Source organism: Melozone crissalis, unplaced genomic scaffold, assembly GCF_028551555.1.
Source record: "Melozone crissalis strain CALT ecotype California unplaced genomic scaffold, PUWL_Pcris_2 ptg000019l_1, whole genome shotgun sequence".
Taxonomy (NCBI): domain Eukaryota; kingdom Metazoa; phylum Chordata; class Aves; order Passeriformes; family Passerellidae; genus Melozone; species Melozone crissalis.
Genome location: NW_026535797.1, coordinates 7119184 through 7138924, shown reverse-complemented (window position 1 = coordinate 7138924; position 19741 = coordinate 7119184). Strand labels below are relative to the sequence as shown.

The window sequence follows — 19741 nt, the reverse complement described above, 5'->3', positions numbered from 1 at the left end:
CAGTTGTCCAGCTCTCTTCTGTGGCAAAACTCCAGGATAAACACAGAAAGTTTAAGTGCAGGATTGGAACATAAATTAATGAAATAACTGTTAAAGCTTAAATCTCCCAAAAGTGTCAGTAATGGATTGAACTCATGCTCAACTTTTTAAAAAGGAAGGTTTAGATTAATAATTAACATTGCAACATTTTGAAAATGTAATGAATTCCAGCAGGTAGTCAGGCAGCTCTGTATAAATGCACTGGGAAGTGTCAGCATTTTAGGGTGATTCTACAGGTTGGTACCACTCTGCTAATCTGGAGTGGAATTAGGATTTGAATCTGAAGTTTTCAGTTCATGGCAGACACAGAATGTAGGTTTCAGTTTTCTTCCTGTAGCGTTTTGCAAAATAAAAACTATTCTAGTTGCAAAAGAAATTTGCCAGGTGAGCATGCTTAAGGAAATATTTCCACCAAGTTATTATTTGGAAAACAAGATGCTACCATGGCCATCAGTGCATTTCTGCTGCATCAAGTGCTCACTGCCAGGTAAAGAATGCTTTATTTAATGCTATTTATAGTTTCATTCTATTGGTTTCTGCCTTCCACTTAATTGGCCATTCAACTCAACCCAGCAATATGTTTTACTGAATTAAAATGTCTGCTACAAAAAAATGTATTACAGTATTTTAGATCTGAATGTTTTGTCTCTTGAGAATTGTTTATATGTTTCTGGACAGCCATCATCTAGCTGTGCTTCCAAATGTTAACACAGGAGTGAACAAGAAAAGAAATACAATCACCTGGGGAAGTGCTTGATAAAGCAGATGGGTCAGAGGGATGTTGAGAAATGCGCAGCTGCACTGGGAACTGCACTGCCAGCAGGTCAGGAAAGGGATCCTTCCCTGATTCAGCCCTGCAGAGACCATGTCTGAGTGCCAGGAACAGCTCTGGGCTTCCCAGGACAGGAGAGACACAGACACAGCTCTGAGAGCAGCACAGGGCCATGAAGGGGAGAAGGGACTGGGGGATCTTTCATGTGAGAGCAGACAGGAAAGAGGATGGAGCCAGACTTCTCAGAGGTATCCAGTGAAGGAGCAAGAGAGAGGCACCATGCACAAATTTAAACGCAATAAATTCCTTTAAAGCGTAAGAAAAAAAAACCTTTGCAGTGAGGGTTGTCAAAAAAGTTGCCTGGAGTTCAGGGATCTTCATTTTGGAGACCATAAAATTAGAAAAAGAAACTTCTTCTGACTGATAGTGCTTAGAATGGAGAGGTTTTATCAGACAGTCAATGGATGTCCCCCTCAAGCTTAACTGCTCTGTGATTCTGTGGTTTCAGATGGAGACTAATAAAATAAGTTTAGAAGACCCAAAAGAGAAATAGGTTTGTTCTTAATATTATTTTCCAAAGTATAATGAGGGTAATGCTAGCTAATTAATCTGACAGCTTGTTCTGAGAGCTCTGACAACAAAGGCCTTGTTTTTAACCTGGAGCTATCAATATTAGGCCCCCAAAACATATATGTATTTCCTAAATATAATTTTAAGAATTTCTGGGGATTTTCTTTACACAGAATTTAAGCAATTGAGATCCTATTTCTTTGAGTCATTAATTTTCAGCACTTTAAATTCTGAAAGCACTGGGCAAAATCAAAAGAATACAATAAAACTACTAATTTGTTCCCATTGCCAGAGGATGGTGCTGTTTAAACAGATATCCCACACAGATATACCCCCTACAACAGCCACGTGGGTTAGTGAGTTTTTCTCAGGAGGAAGAGGAAGAAGGACAAGGCAAAGAGATTACAACTTGGTATTTTTTTAACTAACCTTCAGGACCCAACAATAATCAGTGTTTATTTATAAAGGTAGATCTTTAAGCATGCGTGAGTAACTCGGTAACTTTTACTACCTCTGGAACTTTTGCTCCTAGAACTTTTTAAGGGTCTTTCAAAAGGCAGTCCTTGGTCACCAAAGGACACAAACACAACACACCCCACCTTAGCTGTTCTCATGTAGCCTGCTGAAATTCACGGTGATGACATGACAGACGAAGTCAAAAAACGGAACAGTGGAAGATCAGTCTCACAAACAGGCTGTGGCGGGAGAAAGGGCCGTCAGTAATTTAAGAAATCAATACCGACTTTGACACTTTTAGAGGTGGCAACATCAACAGCCATGGCTTTGATTTCAGTGTCCCCAAACTGCATCAACGTTTTGATCTCGCGCCGGTTGGGCACGGAGGCGTCAGTCCCCGTGAGATCCAAGCGCAGCGTGCCGCACTTCTTCACGCCGGGCTCGGTGATGAAGCTGACGTTGTCCTGCTCCGAGCTGTAGATGTTGATCACTATCACTAACTGGGAAGGCTTGGCAGGCGTGTAGCTGCGGGTCACAGTCTCTCCCAGGGCTACAGACTGGTCGGCTGAGATGAACTTGTCGAAGACGTCGGTGCACCAGCGCGTGCCGTCCTTGACCAGCAGCTTCTCCGGGGGGTGCTTGCCCTCCACGAAGCGGTTGAGCACCCCCACGCCGTAGGTCAGCGGGGAGCGCCGCACCTTGATGACCGCGGGGTCGAGGCCGAAGAGAACGGCTCCTTTGAGGATGGTCAGCCCCACATCCTGGGGAATGATCACCCGGCACCTGGAGCCGAACGCGCTCTGCACGGCTTGCTGCAGCAAGGGGGACTCGGCGAAGCCGCCCACCAGGAAGAGGAACTTCACGTTGGTCACCTCTGGCTTATCGAACACCTCGCCTGAGCAGAAACAGAGAGCATCCAATAAAATCCACTTTGACAAGGCAATGCAAGTGAAAATGGCAATGTCTGAGAGCCCCGAGTGTTCCATGCACACGATCTGAAACTGCCACATCCATGCCCAGGCTGCCACTCCCTCAGCATGCACCAGTCCCACTTCTGTTATCTCCAGTGTATTTCACTATGAATTCACTCACCTCAAACCAAACAACATTTATGAAGTTGGCCTTTAAAACCAACCCTTTATTACATTCCAGATAAATCACTCCATTCCAAATTCACTTATTATTTTTGACTCCAGCAGAACCACAATAAACACCATCTGCAAAATAATCCCTCTTTACATTTTTACAGATTTTCCTTCTTAGCTTAAGCCCACATCTACTTTCAAGAAATACATGCAGTAAAGTTGTAGGCTCACTTTTAGTTCAAACAAGTGAGTCTGTCACAACTATTGCAGTCCTAGGTGTCTCTTTCCCTCTCTGCTCACATATAAGCTGCTCTATACTTGTTGTCTTATTAAGTTCTGAAATTTAGCTAATAATTCCTCACACACGATGAGCAAAGCTGGACATTTCTTCCAAATAGTGCTTCAAAACATGTAAAAGCACACTTTTCTTACCACAAGCATTATACTCTACTGGATACTAATTTCATCTTCAGCTAGGAAGACCTTAAATAGTAACTTTCCCAATAAACACATGTCACTTTCCATTACTGGACAAATAAATTCATTGCTGCTTAAGCCATGCCTGGAAGTACTTTTACCATGATGCACCATTTACTATTTGTGCTTTAGATATGTCAGTGATGGTCATGAACAAATGTGACCTTCCACTAGGGAGGAACAAATTGGAGGTCTTAATAGCTGGAATACTTAGAAATGAGATACAACTCTGGCATAATTTGGTTGTTGCCTGAACCAGAAAAAAGAAAGGCAGAATCTGGGTTTCCCAGTGGATGTCAGCCCTCTGAATACTTGCAGCCCTGAAAGCACAGAGTAATTGGAGCTTAGGCAGTAAGAGAACTGAATCACACTCAGTAACTACCACTAAAGCCAGGCAGGAGTATGTGCTCAGGACACATCCCTTACTTTTATTATTTTCCTAGCTGATTTGTAGAGAACTGTAAGTTTCAGAACTGAATTCCTTGTCAACAACTGATGCATACCAGGAGTTGTTACTGGGTTGAAAAGGGTGAGCAAAGCTCCAGTTTGAGCTCAGCCAGGAAGTGGAACCCCACACAGATACGTACTCAGGTGCTGAACAATCTGGTCAATCGTAGGTTTGAAAAGAGCATTCATTGCATCTGGGCTCATCCTCAGCATTCCCTGGGAGGACCACTTCACAAAGTCCACACTGCAAAGGAACATGAGAAAGAACATTAAAGCATTGCAGCTGAGCTGCGAAACAACCAGCATTAAACAAATCAATGAGTTTACAGAATCTGCGTGCATTTTCCTTGGAACAAAGTGCTCCGCCTCTAACCCTAACCCCATACCAACTGCAGTTATGTAAAACTTGAAGGGAGAATTATTATTTTGGCTTGTCTAATTGTTGTTTTCTTTGCCTGATTGCCTTCTGCAGCATTAGCAATGCTCAACTGCTCTCTGAAACAGCTGGCAGTCAATGCAGTGCTCGCTCATCTGAAACAGCACTGATTCATCCCCAGAAGGGCAACATTTAGATTATAGCAGTGGCAGGCCAAAGCCACTGGAAACACACAAGGAAAACAAGCAACTTGGGAAGCCTCAGGAGGCAGAAGAGAGAATTGCATTTTTAATGAGGCATAACATTTATTAAGTGAACACTGGCATTATGCTATTCTACCACTGATACACATCTGTACAGCTCAGTAATCTCCCTTACATTCATGCACATTATATGTTAACCTTTACACTCTTTCTATCCTCTTATCCAATTGATTTCATTTCATTTGAAGGGAGCATTTAGCATTTCCTCTAAGATTCACCATTAAGACTACTAATAAAGAGGAGATGGCATCATGAGGAGGAGGATTTCCAGAAATTTTTAATGATTTCAGAACCTCAGCCTCATTTATAAAGCAACTTTTAGCTGGATTCCAAGTCACTTAAGCTTCCAGTACATTCACCAGTAACTTCTGAAAGATATGCAGGAGTTCCAGCCTGCATACTACATTCAACACTGGCTAGTTTAAAAAATTCAGATACAGGTACTAAATATCAGATCTTCCTCTCTCAGGTCCCAAGCATTTTGTCCCAGATTCACAGGTTCTCTTGCTCATTAAACTCCAGGTTTTCCATAATATGTAACTTCAAGAGATGCAAAATGCCCACTTCTGCTCAATTCCTTTTCTACAGCAGCCCACGATCTTGTCACTTGGAATGACTTCTTGATACTGAAAATCATTAATTAAGATCTCTGGAGGGGATTATGTCTCTCTGCCTATCAAGCAAATTATCAAACTTGTTAAGTACCATAAGAAGCAAAAGCCTGCCATCACTTCAAAAGCTGAATGCTTCCCCTTACAGAGCTTTATGCAGTAGTGTATGTATGTTTTCTCCAGTGATCTGATGCTGTTAATAACTTCCCTCAAGCCATGAACATATTTTCACATCTCACAATCTTGGACTTTTTTTTAGGATCCAGGCCACCAAAAATCAGGGTTATAGGCAACAAATTCTGTGTTTGATCTGACATTCCTAATTAACATGCAAGAGACTCACAATATACAGTCAAAGAAAGTGATGCAGTGGTGACCTAACGAGTCATAGAAAGCAATGCCTGTAAAGTGCAAGTCTTGTACAAAAAAGCTTTTGCTAGAAATTGATGAGAACTTTTCATTCTGGAAACTGCACCAGATGCAACCCCATTTTCTCATCCTTGCACTACACTTCTACACTATTCTCTGTCACTCCTAATGTAATTAGGGTATTTCAATTATTTGTCTTTGCTACCAGTAGTTAATTCTGCATCCACGTGCTTGTCTACTCACTTGCTTTTCCTCAAGGCATGCTCCACACTGTGCCCTCGGAACTTCTTGTAGTAGTCAATGAAGGAGAAGGGCAGGGTGATGTTCAGGGGGTTGGTCCTGTCGGGAGCTGCCGCCCGCTTGCGGGACTCGAACGCGATCATCAGATCCACCCAGGCCGCGGGGCGCTTGATCTTAAACTGCTCAATGAAATCTTCCCCAAAGATTTTACACAGCAGCTTCTCAAACTCATAGTCCACACCTAGAGAACCGTATGGGCCACCTGTAGCACAGACAAAACACAGCTTTAATATTCTGGGCATTCTTTAATATTCCTATGACATTTCGAGTTGGCCACACACACATCACAATAACACTCTCAGGACTATCATAGGAGAAGGTTCACAAAAAGAGGATCTCTGCTAAATGTAACAGCTGGTCTAATACACAACAAGATCTTACTTTTGCCTGTTACTCCTGTATCATCACAGACACTCTAACACTATAAATGAGGGATTCAGCCAACCAGCAGCTGGATTATCATAGAAACAAGTGATCCCCCGCCAGGGAGTAATGTGCTTTGACTCCATGATTCAGAATGCTGAACAACTGCTTCATTAAAGCTATACTATATTACACCAATACTATATTAAAACTATACTGAAGAGATACTATACCATACCCTACAAAAGATATTAAAGAAAAACCCGTGACTGTCTGAGACAGCCAGGACACAGCTTTGACCCAACTGGCCAAGGAAACAAAACAATCTTCACTGGTGTCCAATAACCAAATCACTTTTGCTAAAAACAATCTCTATAAGGCATTCCACAGGTGCAAAACAAGAGAAGCAGTGAATAGAGATAAGAATTGTCTTCTCTTCTCCTCTGAGGTTTCTCACTGCCTTTCCCACGAAAAATCCTGGGAGAGAGAATTATGTCTCTCTCTGTTCAGAGAATGTGAATGCCGCACTGGGTTGTACTAATTTTGTGTGCTGGTCTCATTTTGGGAAGAACTGTCAGTAAAATGCAATAAAGGCACACATTTCCTTCACTGACAAGCCAAAACACTACATAAATACGTAATACACCATCTAATTACATAGAGCAAGCAGTGGAAGCGATGTTACCTGTTGCTTTGTAGAGCTCCTTCAGATGTCCTTCAGGAAGCCTGATCTGATGGACAGTCATGTCCACTGTGCCTCCTCCGCTGTCAACCACGATGTACCGATCACCTGCAATGCCAAGGGGACAGGCCAGGGCCATTCACACCACTGTGAGCACAGCAGCTCACTGCAGTGAGAGCTCCTGAGGGCACCAGATAAGGGAGATAAGGGCCTACAGACAGTCAGCAATGGTCCTGCTGAAGACCTGATCTTTGCTAGTATTTACAACACAATGATTGGTAACAAACATCAAAGTCAGATGTCAAAAGCTGTTAATGTAGCACAGCTGAAAAGTGGGACTGCTCATGCTGCTGGTGTACATCCTAGTGGGCTACCAAATATTATACCATATTTACAAAGCCTGTTCTGAGGAAAATATTCCAGTTGCATGGAATAATACTTCCACTATCTCATTAATAAATCTTATTATGCTAGAGCATACAGAATTGCAATTCAGCACTTGTAACTAAGAACAGCACGTGAACTTGTGTTTTTTTCCTTTTCCCCTTTATAACCACTGTGAGAACAATGCAGTGCACAGCACCTTTATGGGAAACACAATATTTGCCTGTAACACAAAACCAGTGAGAGCAAAGTTTGCTCAGAAAAGGACAGTACCTTCCTCCAGCTCAGACCAGATCTCTCCTATGACATTTTCCACCATGAAGGTTCGGCTCTGCCGGTTCCGGCGCACGTGCTCCTTCCCTAGTGATTGCCAGAAAAAAAGTCATTGAGTATAAAAAAGCATGAAGAAATAAAATAAAAAACTGCAGAAAACAAGTGCAAGCAGGCTGACAGATCTGTATTTATCCCTTCTTAACAAATGTACAAAAATTATTGCACTGGGACCAGGAACATTAGAATGCCATTCCTGGAAAGAAGGAAAAATGGTTTACAGCCGCTCTGATCTTCCTTGATATTGTTATATATACTTATTTGTCTTTTAATCTATATGAATTACCTAATAGAAATAATGCAAACGAATTATATATAGTGACAATCTAATAATAAGACAGCTATAAATAGGTCTGACATGCAGTTTTTCAATACACTCTGGCTTGCAAAGCATGTGCTGGCAGCAGGGTGGGGGGCTGGCAGCCAGCTGTGCTCACAGCAGCCAGCTGTGCTCACAGCAGCCTCCACAACCAGCAGGTGGCAGCCCCAGCCCACGCCCAGACAAGCCCCCCACTACCCGGGATGGGAGAACATTCCCACATTTCCAAAAGCCACTGCTCATTTTCGGGTCTCAGGCAAATACGCCTCCCCAGCCTCTCAGGATGTCAGTCTACCCCAAAACAAGCAGCCAGAAGCACTGCTGCTCAGATTATGCAGAATTAATCTTAAGGACAAGTAAGAATTGGAATTAGTCTTAAGGACACAGTGATCATCAGGGCTGACCCTCACAATATTTAAAATATACATCAATTAAAAACTAAGTGCAAACGTGCAAGAATACTTATTACTTATTGTAACAACCCATTAACTTACAAGACTTAACTGCTACTTAGACATTTAAAAGATGCAGAACAGTCTGTCAGGAGAAAGCAGGGTAGTGAGAACCTCTGCTATTTATGCCTCTAAATCAACCTCCATAACTGAACGATCAAAAAAACCTACATTCCTTGTGTTATCATCACTCACCTTCAAAGGCACTTCATAAAACACTACAAGAGAGGCAGCCTGTCATAAGTAGAAATTCTTTCTGAAAATACCAGCATGCAAATCACAGAATGCACTTTGCTTCCTATTTCTGTAGTGCCTGTCATCAGAAAATAGAGCATCAGCTCCACTTGCTCCTGCACCCTCCCCAGGAAGACTCCACAATGCAGAGCAGTTGCCCCAGCCTCAGTTCAGGGACTGGGCAGCACAGGGAGAGCTCAGATGAAGAATTCTATGGCAGAACAAGAACTAGGTCCAAGCGAGGGCCTGTCAAGCTCACAGAAATCAATGGCAATCCTTTCATTCCCTCCTGTGGGCTAGAAGTGAACACAAGAGCCAGTCTTTGACTACAACTGAAGCGAGCTTATCCTTGCTACTATGAACACTAAAATTTCTGTTTTGACTTCACAGCAATAATATGGTCCTTGGAGTGCTTCTCTCTGTTTATGTTTAAAGGGTTTTTCTCCTTAATCTGTTCTCAGCTTGTCTTGGGTGCTTGCCATGCCTTTATGAAATTTTAATTCCAACCCCAAATTAATTCACTCCAAACTTTGTTTTCATTAATTTTGACATTAAACCTTTCTCATCCCCACCAGCTTTTTACCATACAAAGTCAAGAATGAGAGTGGTACCCCCACCCAAGAAAAAGCCCATTAGCAGAAATCCACAATCTGCCAGATTCTGCCCAGCTTCAAAACCTTAACCAGATAAACTCCTTTATTATTTTCCCAGAAGCAAATCCCTGTGTTGTCTGAAAGTGAGTTCATGTACCATCACATGGAACTGGGACATTTCAGGGCACGAATGAGGGGGACAGAAGCCAAGGGGCCCTGAAGGGACAGAATCCTGAAAACAGATTGTGTCCTGTACTCTGCGTGGGCCTCCAAACACTGAACACATCTGACAAGTGCTGGCTGGGAGAGCAATGGATTGGAGAGAATGATGTAGTCACTCTGCCTAACTAAAAAAAAATGTTCTGGTAAGTGCAGGAATAGCTCTACTAGCTTAACCTCCCACTTGTCTCTACTGTTTTGACCTAGCAAATGTGATAAAACAGACTCTTCTGAGAAACTCCTTCTAGGATAGACTGACACACTACCATCAGTATCAGGGCTACTGTTACAATTCACAGAGATATAGGGAAATATGCACATTAAGCAGCTATCAGATCTTACTGCTGCAGGCCATTTTCCTTTCTTGTTTCCTCTATTTGCCACCAGTTTCAGTAGGCTGCCAAGCTCAAAAAACTCTGGTGATGAAGGATCTTCTGTCAAGTGACTTACAGTGCTCCAATCTCTGTCCCTCCCCTTCAAACAGTGACAGCAGCAACAGATCCCAGCTCAATAAATCAGAAGTGCATTATCCAGTTGCTCTTCAACATGCAGATAAATTCACTGCTACATTCCAATGCCATGTGTTCCACTGAGTATTGGAAGTCATTAACAGCATTTCATAAAGATGACATCAAAAAGCATCTGCCAATACTTGGGAACACCTCAGACTAATTGTTTCATTGCAGATCCGGTTATTTAGCACTGCCTCAATAATGCAGATAATCAAACACATAACTGCTTCCAACAAATTAAATTAAAAAAATGATCCAACATGAAGTACTAACTTTAATTAAGGCAGAAAAATACTGGTGTGAAAATACTAAAAGACTCCTAGAATATCCAAATAAAGGCAAGACAAAGAAGTTACCTACATGGTAAAATCCAAGCGTGTATTAGGAAGAAATTGTTCCCTGTGAGGGTGGTGAGGGGTGCCCAGAGAAGCTGTGGCTGCCCCATCCCTGGAAGTATCCAAGGCCAGATTGGAGCAGCCTGGGATAGTGAAAGGTGTCCCTGCCCATGGCAGAGAGTTGGAACTAGATGATTTTTGAGTTTCTTTCCAACCCAAATCATTCTGTGATGTCTGCTGGGTCAACACATAAACAAGTCTAACTATGGTAAGCAGCAAAAAAGTTTTTAAAACAAACTGATGCCAGCCTGAAACATTTCAAGGGAACAACAAGAAAAGGTGAGAAACCAGCCCTGGGGGACAAAGCAATGAGAATCTGCAAAGTGAATGAACAGAAGTACCCTGTGTAAATCCAGTTCCAATAGTGTCACTCGGGCTGTAGCCATTGACAGGTGCCCTACTACTCAGGTCTATCATCTGGTGCAGGCGCAGCTTTCGGCAGTAGATAGAGGCAGCCTCGGGCTCCAGGGCAATGATCAACTGCTCGGGGTTTTCAGGAGATGCCATTCCTGCCTGTGAGAGAGAAGGGATCAGAGAAGTGGGGAGGGGATCCCTGCAGCCCCTCTCAGCACAAGGCTGTCCCCAGCCCCTGGGCTCCGCTGGCTCGCCCTGCAGAGCTCGCCCCAGCCAGGAGCTGCTGCCCGGGGAAAGGTCTGCTCTGGGAATTGTCCTGCCCACACTGCACAGCACAACTGCACAGGCTGTAACAGCGAGGATTGCATGCACTTACCATGCTAAGTGGCTAACTGAGCACTCGTGTACATGACAGGTGGAGAAACGAAGGAAATCGGTTTGAAACCTGTTATAATTGGCCTAAAATCTGAGCTCAATTCTAATTAACCTGGGAATCTGCCAGCTAACAGGGGCCCCAGCCTCCTTTCAGCCTCCTTTTGTCTCTCCTCGCCACAACAATATTTTAAGTATGTCTTTATGTCCCAGATATTCAAAGTCCTTGCCAAAATGGGGTTCCTGCACTGTTTAACTGTATAGGAATATACAATACACTTTGCCAGTAATGCATCTTCTGTCTTACAACCAACATTTTCTATTTCAAAATGCTTTAAAGTACATTTGCTTTTATACCATCTTCAAAATGCTCAGTATATTCAAGGAGACAAAATACAACAGGGCAGGTTCCCTAAAATGTAATGAGAACAAACCTAAAAATAATACCACATTATAAAATCAGTGTTTGCCATTCTTTTTATTTTCTTACTGGATTTTCAGCCTTCAGACACAGATATTTTCAAAAAGCCACAAGTTCTTATGTAACTACATCACTCTCAAAACTGGGCTTAAAGAAAATTATTCAAAGAACAATTCACAAAACTCAGTTTTAATTTCTTTTTCCCAGTACTTCTGCCTACAAAATAAGACAACTTTCAATTCTTTCTGCCAACTTTTGGGTTAGTTGCTATTACTTTTCAGTTAAGTGCCTGAGCAAACAAATAAAGCAAAATGAACATTTTCCTGCTTCCACAGTCAGTCTTCCAGCCTTCAACTCATACACACACACAAACACACACACACACACACACACACACACAGTGTCTCTAGAGCAAGGAAAGGACATGGAAAGTCTGCAGACTTGGACTGGAATTTGGCTTCTTTCATACAGCTACACTGTGGGCTGTGGGAATTGCTGCCTCATTGACAACTGCAGCCAGAAACTCAAAGTAAAGTTGGTTTAAAAAGCAGTACCAGGATAAGACTTGAGACACAAAACTGTCCTTCACATTTACTGACTCACTTTACCCTCTCCACCCTAATAAGTCACATAAACAGATCCTGAAGAAAGCATCTACCTCACTGTTGGTAACAGGAAAAAAAAAAAGGCAAAACAACAATAAATAAGTTCTAAAACGAGATAAGAGTTAAACTCTTAAATCATGGTTGCTCATTATTTTACAAGTACACCATGACTGGGATTATGGTCACTTTAAAGCCTTTGCTGCTGTTGGGCAAACCTTTCTGCTTCAGTTACATCCACTGGACCAAACAGCATGATCCAAAATTAGCAGAACTGTGTGGGAAGGAAAATATTGAACAAATACTACACAATTTTAAACCTTGCCAGCTCTGTGGCAGCATGTATTGAAAAAAAAACATTGTATCAAAAAGAATGTTTGCAACCAAACTTTCAAACTTCGGAAAATAGATTTACATCAGCCAGAGTAACCCTGAAATGTATAAAAAGAGCATCAGTTAAGCACAGGCTCTCCTGCCATCACATCACTTGCATGTGAGCATGCTGGCAGAAGCAGCCCTGGAGCTGTACTGGGGATGAAGATGTGCCCCAGGACAAACCCAGTCCCTCCTGTGACCCATCTGGATGCTGTAGGCACAGGCAGGGCTGGGTTCATGCCAGCTCACTTCAACATCACTTATCTCCAGCTGGGCTTTTCCACACAGGAAGTTTTGGTTTGTTGCACTGGAAAGAGCAACATTCCAGATATGAATCAATACTGGGGTCCCTGACAAACAGATTTGTCTGATCTGCTCAAGAATTCCACAAATGTATGGTGTCTGCACACAAACTGTCTGTGCCTTTGGAGTTTTGCTAAAAGCCAAATCTGGATCTTGCTGCAGCTCTAAGGGCAACACTTCCTTCTCTACCCAGTAAGGGCTTGGAGAATAAATAGCTCCTGACTACCCTGCTTTAGTTTTGACCTGTATTAAATCCATTACCATGTTGTGTGAGAGCTCTGAATCTGAGCAGCAAGTGGGGTTTTTTTTTCACTATCTAGCAATGTGGATGAACTCAAGAGAGCTCAGTCTGCTCCTTGTACTGGGCATGTCAGCAGCACAGACATTCTTAGTCTCAGGCTAACCTAAGCACTGAAGACAAAACTGTATTTTAGGGAAAAAATACTTTGCTGCCAAGGATATTAAAATGCAAAGGCTACAACCTAAAGCATTTGCAGAGGTGACAAGAACTGAGTTGCACACACATGGAATGCACTGGTACTTCCTAACTGTTGATGGTGATGGGGAGAAGATTGTATTAATTGCCAAATCATCTGTTCTAGGGGGAATTTTAATACAAACTCCCAAGGCTGGTCCTGCTAAAAGCAAGCAGTAAACCATTAACAATAACATTTGCTTCCTCCCCTCCTCCAGCAGCCTGTACCATGAACTTTTCACACTGCAGCCAGGAGAGGAAGGCAGTGACCTGCAGCGGATGGACTCGAGCTGTGTGCTCAGACCCTCCATGCACAGCAGATGCTATTCCTGCTCCTTTTCTCCCTAGCTATGATTTTAACATACCCAAAGTATCTCCTGAGGAAAACATGCAACAGAAATGACAGTTTTTAACAGTTGAAAGCACAGCTGATCCTAACAGAACCTCATGAAGAAACTGCTGAGGTTTTGAGTTTAAAAGCTTTTCTTACAGAGTTTGAAGGGCCAGTTACAATGAAGAGTGTTGCTTCACATCATAAAAAGACCATACAGAGAATCTTTTACAGTGAAAGGTACAAGGCATCCAACACATCTTTTATATGCAGACACACATATATACACACATATATATTTACATATAAAAATATATATGTGTATGTAGCAATCAATATTTCATACCTCTGTATACAGTATTTCTACTTAAACCATGAAAGAGAGCATATTACATATATATCTATACATCTATACACAGCACAGAGAAAATGAGAGAGGAGGAGATGATAAAGAAACATGAGGACATAAATACTGCTGGGGAGGAATGGAGCAATGAGGTTGTTTTAATCCAAGCTCCAAGAGCAAGACTTAGGCAGTGCATCTGTCCCATCATTACGGCCAAGGGACAGATGGGAGAAAAATATTGAGCGTGCAGAGAAAGAGGAGTGGAAACAGCAGGCAGCCAACATAAAGAAACAGTGATGCATTTGTTAAAATTATTAATTGCAGGCATTTGGGAATTTGCTGTATTTTTCACTTTCTGCTTTCTGTCTGCCTCACTCCGTGTTCCTGCCCACTGCTGCCCAAGCACGACTGTAATAAACACCAGGGATTCACAAGTTAACAGGCCTGAGCAGGGCAGATCTAAACAATGTCTCAATATTCAACATTCTAGAGATCATCCTGGCAGTGGGACAGACACACCAATTTGCTTTTGTCCAGGGCAGCTTATAGCAGAGTTTAGAACAGAGCAGTGTCCTGACTGCAGCCTACTAAGGAATTTTCTTGCTCCCATAACCCTCACTAGCAGTCATCACTTATGGAACATGAAGGAAGCAGAGAGCAATTTCCCCAAGAACACAAAAGTGGAAAACTCATCATGGGATTACAAAAATTATTTGAGCACAAAAAATTCTTAAATCAATTTGCAAGATATTGCTGCATTTATACACCTGGAAGAAGCAAAGTACACTTGAAAAGAACTGCTCTAAAATTCAACTTTGCTCATATGCCTGAGGACTAGGATTTCATTATTTGACAAGAGAACTCCCAGACCTCACTTGCTCCAGTAGCACAGGTCTCGGTGCTGGTGCCAATTCACTGCTGCTCATTTGCCAAGATGCATCATGGACAGCAAACTTCAAAGCACTTCAAAGTCTCATGTAGTGGAGCATAAATAATTTCACCATCCAGATGCAGGTGAATTCTCACCCTCGCCGCCAGCTCTGTTTTTATAGCCAGAGAGGTGCCACCAGGAGAGAGCCACAGCTGACCACAACACATTCCTGATTCCCTGAACAGCATCAGCTGCCAACTGCTGGAGTAATTCACCACCAGCAAATATTGAGGTCTGGACTGCAGCTCACTACAGCAGCCCGAGCACTTCAGAGAACTGTTTTCACTCACTCCACATGCTGCATCACCATTGCTACAGATTAAAAATGCTGCTTTTAAAACCCAGTCCCACATGCCACAACACACAGAAAAAAAAAATCAATGCCCTTTTATTTCTTTTTACTATTGTAATGTATATGACATTAAAGACAGCACTATAATAGATTTTCCAGGTAGTCAGTCTTTTTAAGGTAGGCCTAGATGAAAATGTCCCATCTCTGAATGCTGCTGTAATTAGAAGCATCAGCATCTAGCTGCAGTTCTCCACAGCCAGACAGAACACCAGTGTGTTCTTTATTTATTACACCACAGTGACCTCAAAAGAAGTACAATGTCAGGAAATCCACCATGTTTGACAAGGTACCTGTTTCCTATTCCTATCCTTGCAAGTTATTGAGAGCAACAGGTAAAGTTCTTTCTTTTTCTTTTGGTTTTTCAGAAAGATAGATCAGATATATTTTTAATGGGGAAAAAAAATAGCCTGACCACTGATGTATAACACAAGGAACATGCCTCACATGGAGTGCACCTGTTCTTTTGAGTTACAAAATTTATTAAAAGAACTGATTGGATGAATTCTACTTTTTACCTGCCTTGATATATTTTATAGTCATTTAAAACCTGATTCACTACTCCTGCAGGGCTGGAGGAACTGCATTCTCAATTAATAAAGCATTTCCAGATACAAAAATGTAGCATAAATAAAATAAACAGATAAACACATAAAAGAAAAGATAAAAAGAGCCAGCCTCATTACACAGTTGGAAAAACAAGGCACAGAGACTAAAAGGCTTTCCTTAGGGAAAAGGAATCCACAACAAGGTGGGAATTCCCTCCACAACCCCAGAACTCCAATTCAGAGTCACAGCCAAATGCTACTCTTCCCCAGCCAGCAAGGTTCCATTTCTGCTGTGGCATGGGGCACAGGCAGAAGCTGCAGGAACAGCTTCACCCATCACCTCCACAGCCTTGGGTCCCACTCTCCTCTCCCACTTTGTCACCTCCACCAACTGCACTGCTTTAATCACTGCTGAAGCAATGCTGCACACCAGACAAGCGCAATGATCCATTCTTCTGGTCAGTAGGAAAAACCTTTTAAACCTGTTTTACCCCATTTGTAAGCACCAGAGATAAAATTTAGAAGTTGAATCCTATGAAACAGCTCTTAAAAAACGATGGGGTTCATTAGGAAACAAAGCTCTAGAGGACAACATCATTCAGCCAAAACAAGAGAAGCTGAGAATTAACATCAACATTTTCCTATTTTCCAAGATACTTATCATAATTAGTAACAATAAGAAAGGCATGATTGCAAGTTAAGCACTGTGCAGGCTGCATGAGAAAGTGTTGTGAGGCTGAATCAAGGCAACACAAAAACAGTGGCTGGAAATTAAGTGCCTTGTGAAACTTCCAGTGTTTAAACTAATCAGTTCATTGTGTTAAGGGCCTCATGATAACACCATCCACTTAGTGCCTTGGGAAGTGAGCTCCTCTAATCCTCCTCCTTTTTCACTAGCTAGCACTTTCTCCAGTCCTATGGCATCAGACTGGGATGTCACAAATAAACCACTGAGATCTAATTACGGAGGCAGAGCGTGCCAGGAAAGAAGATGAGCAACATGGGAAAAGACTCCCAGCATTATCCCAAAGAGGCACTGGAGGGGAAGCAGGGCTGGCAGGGAGTGGGGTGAGTGGGTACCACAAAGCTGCAGGAAAAGCACAGTGAATGCACTTTCACTGCATCCTCAGCCCAGAGAAATTAAAAAAAAAAATGTTTGAAACTCACTACGCCATCACATAGCCTGATGCTTTGCTCTTAGACTTCAGAGTGATGAGGAGTGCTGCAGTACAGGAAATATTGTGGGTAAATAGAATAGACTGAGGTCAGACAGCCCAGTTAGCTCTGCCCACTTATCTCTTCAAAGACAGATTCTTAAAATTGCTCAACAGCCACAAAATAAACAGGATTTTCAAAGATTCCTCTCGGTGACCACAGCAAAGAGCTGAGTTTGCCAAAGGCAGGAGGAAGAGCTGCTGGGTGCTTCCCTTCTTTCAAAATTATATACTTTGGATAGGAGAGCCTAGATGAAAACTCAATATTGACTTTTTTAAAAAATCCAATCAACACAATGTTTGGGTGGCAGTTGATCCTGCAAAGATCTGACATCTACAATGTCAAAGGCATTTTTTGCTTCACAGAAACAAAAGCATTTTGCTTTCTCTTAACATTCACTACACAAACATGCATATTCCTAATATACAGATATACATGAATGCATACATTTTCAAACTATTACTGCTGGTAGAACTAAAATCAGGCTTGTGGCACAGGCTGTCCTTCATCCTAGCCTGATCAGGTGTCACTGATACTTTGCATTTCACAAGTGAGAACATTGTGGATAATTGTCACAGCTGCAGAATTGAATTCTTTCAGTGTCAGCTTCCCCATCTGAACAGCTCAGGGACAGGACAAAGATACTCATCCCTCTGAGAGAAAACTGCTTGAGAAAGCATAAAGGCCATCACAGGCTGTGGTAAAACAGTAGTAACTTCATTTTGCAGACAAGAGGAACACAAGCTATAGAAGATGAAAAAGCCACTAATGGAGGGACACAAACTGGAAGCTAAGAGACTCCTGTAATAGTTTTCATTTACTCACTTCACACAAATATAAGTGATGAAATAACATGAAAGGCATAAAAGGACGAAATCCAAAGTAAAAACCAGCCTTTAGACCTTCCTTGGGATTTTGGGTTTATCCTGAGAAGGCTCTTTTGGGGCTTCAAATATTTTTCCCTTCTGCCATGAAGGAAGCAGATACTGCCACCATATATTTATACACTATTTCTCTGCTTTTAAAATACCAGGGTGTAGGCTTGGCAGTGCTTTCTGAATTCCCAGGGCCCATACCAGAAGCCTGTATAAAGGAACTTAACTCACCGAAAATTCACAACCTCCCCACAGTTTCACCTGGGCCAAACCCACTGCTGCTCCCACTCAAGCAGGGAACTCAAGCTGTGAGCTCTTGTGAAGGGTTTTTGGGTGAAATCCTCCCATCTGCAGCCAATTAGGATAGATGGCAATAAGGTCCCTCACAGTGGCACCTGTACAGCTGGTTTGGTGACCATCACTGGACAGCACAGAAATTAATTCCAATTTATAGTAACACTACTCCCCCTTTATAGTTGTGCATGACCATGCATGCTGCAGGACCAAGAGGTTTAGGTTAACATTTTACTTAGAGTTAAAACTAGTTTTATGGTGAAAGAAACTCTTGTAGGCCAAGGAGCAGTTAACAGCTGCCTGCAGCTCGCTGAAGGGCAGGTCACAATTTTTCTCAGTCTTGCCAGGAGATACAAGGAGGGACAAAAGCCACATACTGCAGCTTGTGGGCTCCAAACTGCGTGCTAAAACCCCTTTTTTACTAAGATGGTGATGCAGCACATAAATAGCTGTTCATCCAAGGCTGTCCTTGGAGAGCTTTAAAGCTTGACTAATCAAGCCACTGCTGACCCAGGGTAGCAATAACCCTGCTTCACCTGGAAGATCAGGCTAGATGATCTCCAACCAACACTTCCACTCAATGCCTCCATGACTAAAATGTTCCAGGTATCCTACAGTGGGAAAGGCCAGAACTGCAGGAAGGAATCCTTCCCAAAGGCTAAGGACCTTCACACCTTTTCTCTCCTTGTCCTTGTGACTCTGGTGTAAAATCCTTGTGTGTATCAGTGAGAGGGAGCCCATAGTGTCTGACAGGCTGACAGCAGGACCAGACTCACTGCTGCAGCTATTCAGGTCCTCACAGGTTTCTGTATGAAAAGTAATTAGAACTTTTGTTCAAGTGTCTTGGAATCAAAAGGAAACATTTATCACAGCATATTTTTTTTTTATTTTTAAAGCTAAAAATATATAGAGCACAACAGCCTCAAGCAGTCCTGTAATCCTAAACATCAGCCACATGAAAAAGTGATGCAACATAAGGAAAGCAATTGGTTCAATGCATCAGGGGTGCACAAGTTGAGTTTACAACACTAACACAATCTGCACTCAAAAAAATTACCTGCCTCAGTCCAGTGTCTTGCTAGAGAAGGAAATTCAGTTCCTAATTCAGTAATTCATTAGTTGTAGAGGTAAAAATGGTCTTTATGCTTAAAAACATGAGGATACAAATAGCAGACGTGGACTTGAAACTCAGCTTTTGCATTCAGCTCTGCCACAGGCTTCCTATATAACATTTTGTAAATCACTAAGAACAAATTTTGTGAAACAACCCACTAATGAAAAAGCATCAGCTTCTGAGTACCCAAATCAATACTAAGTTTTCCAGTGGAGCTGCTGCTGAAGATTGCTGGAATGAGGGGTGCTCAGGCTCTGAATAATCACCCTGGCTGCCTGTGCATGCACATACCTGATCATGTCACTTAGCAAGTCACTTTGGGCCAAAGCAGAAGCCATTTGATATTTCACTTCTGTTTGCTAACCTGTCAGTAAAGCTATTCCTGTGGTAAGAAATAACATGGAACAATTCTCCCCCTTAATGGCTGCCTAGAAACTATGGCATTATCTCATTGTGAAAAGCAAGAGAACAAACGGGGCACCTGGAACCATAATGAAGTGTGACTTTTATTTTCAGAACACTTAAAATAATGAATGTGTGGAGCTGCACTGGCTGCAGCCAGAACTGCTGCATTTGTGTGGCCACTGA

At 42.3% G+C, this 19741-nt stretch overlaps 1 protein-coding gene across 2 annotated transcripts in view; it reads right to left on the bottom strand.

The window, feature by feature from the left end:
• Positions 1-1023: 1023 nt before the first annotated feature.
• The window catches only part of HSPA12A (heat shock protein family A (Hsp70) member 12A), a 49635-nt gene continuing 30917 nt past the window's right edge, over positions 1024-19741 (bottom strand). For both annotated transcript variants that reach the window (XM_054276838.1, XM_054276840.1), the window contains exons 8-13: positions 10590-10761; positions 7468-7554; positions 6814-6918; positions 5709-5967; positions 3987-4090; positions 1024-2732 (exon numbers count right to left, since the gene is read on the bottom strand). In XM_054276838.1, the coding sequence (XP_054132813.1) occupies positions 2098-2732; positions 3987-4090; positions 5709-5967; positions 6814-6918; positions 7468-7554; positions 10590-10761 (1362 nt within the window). In that variant the 3' untranslated portion in view covers positions 1024-2097. The remainder of the gene's footprint in view (positions 2733-3986; positions 4091-5708; positions 5968-6813; positions 6919-7467; positions 7555-10589; positions 10762-19741) is intronic.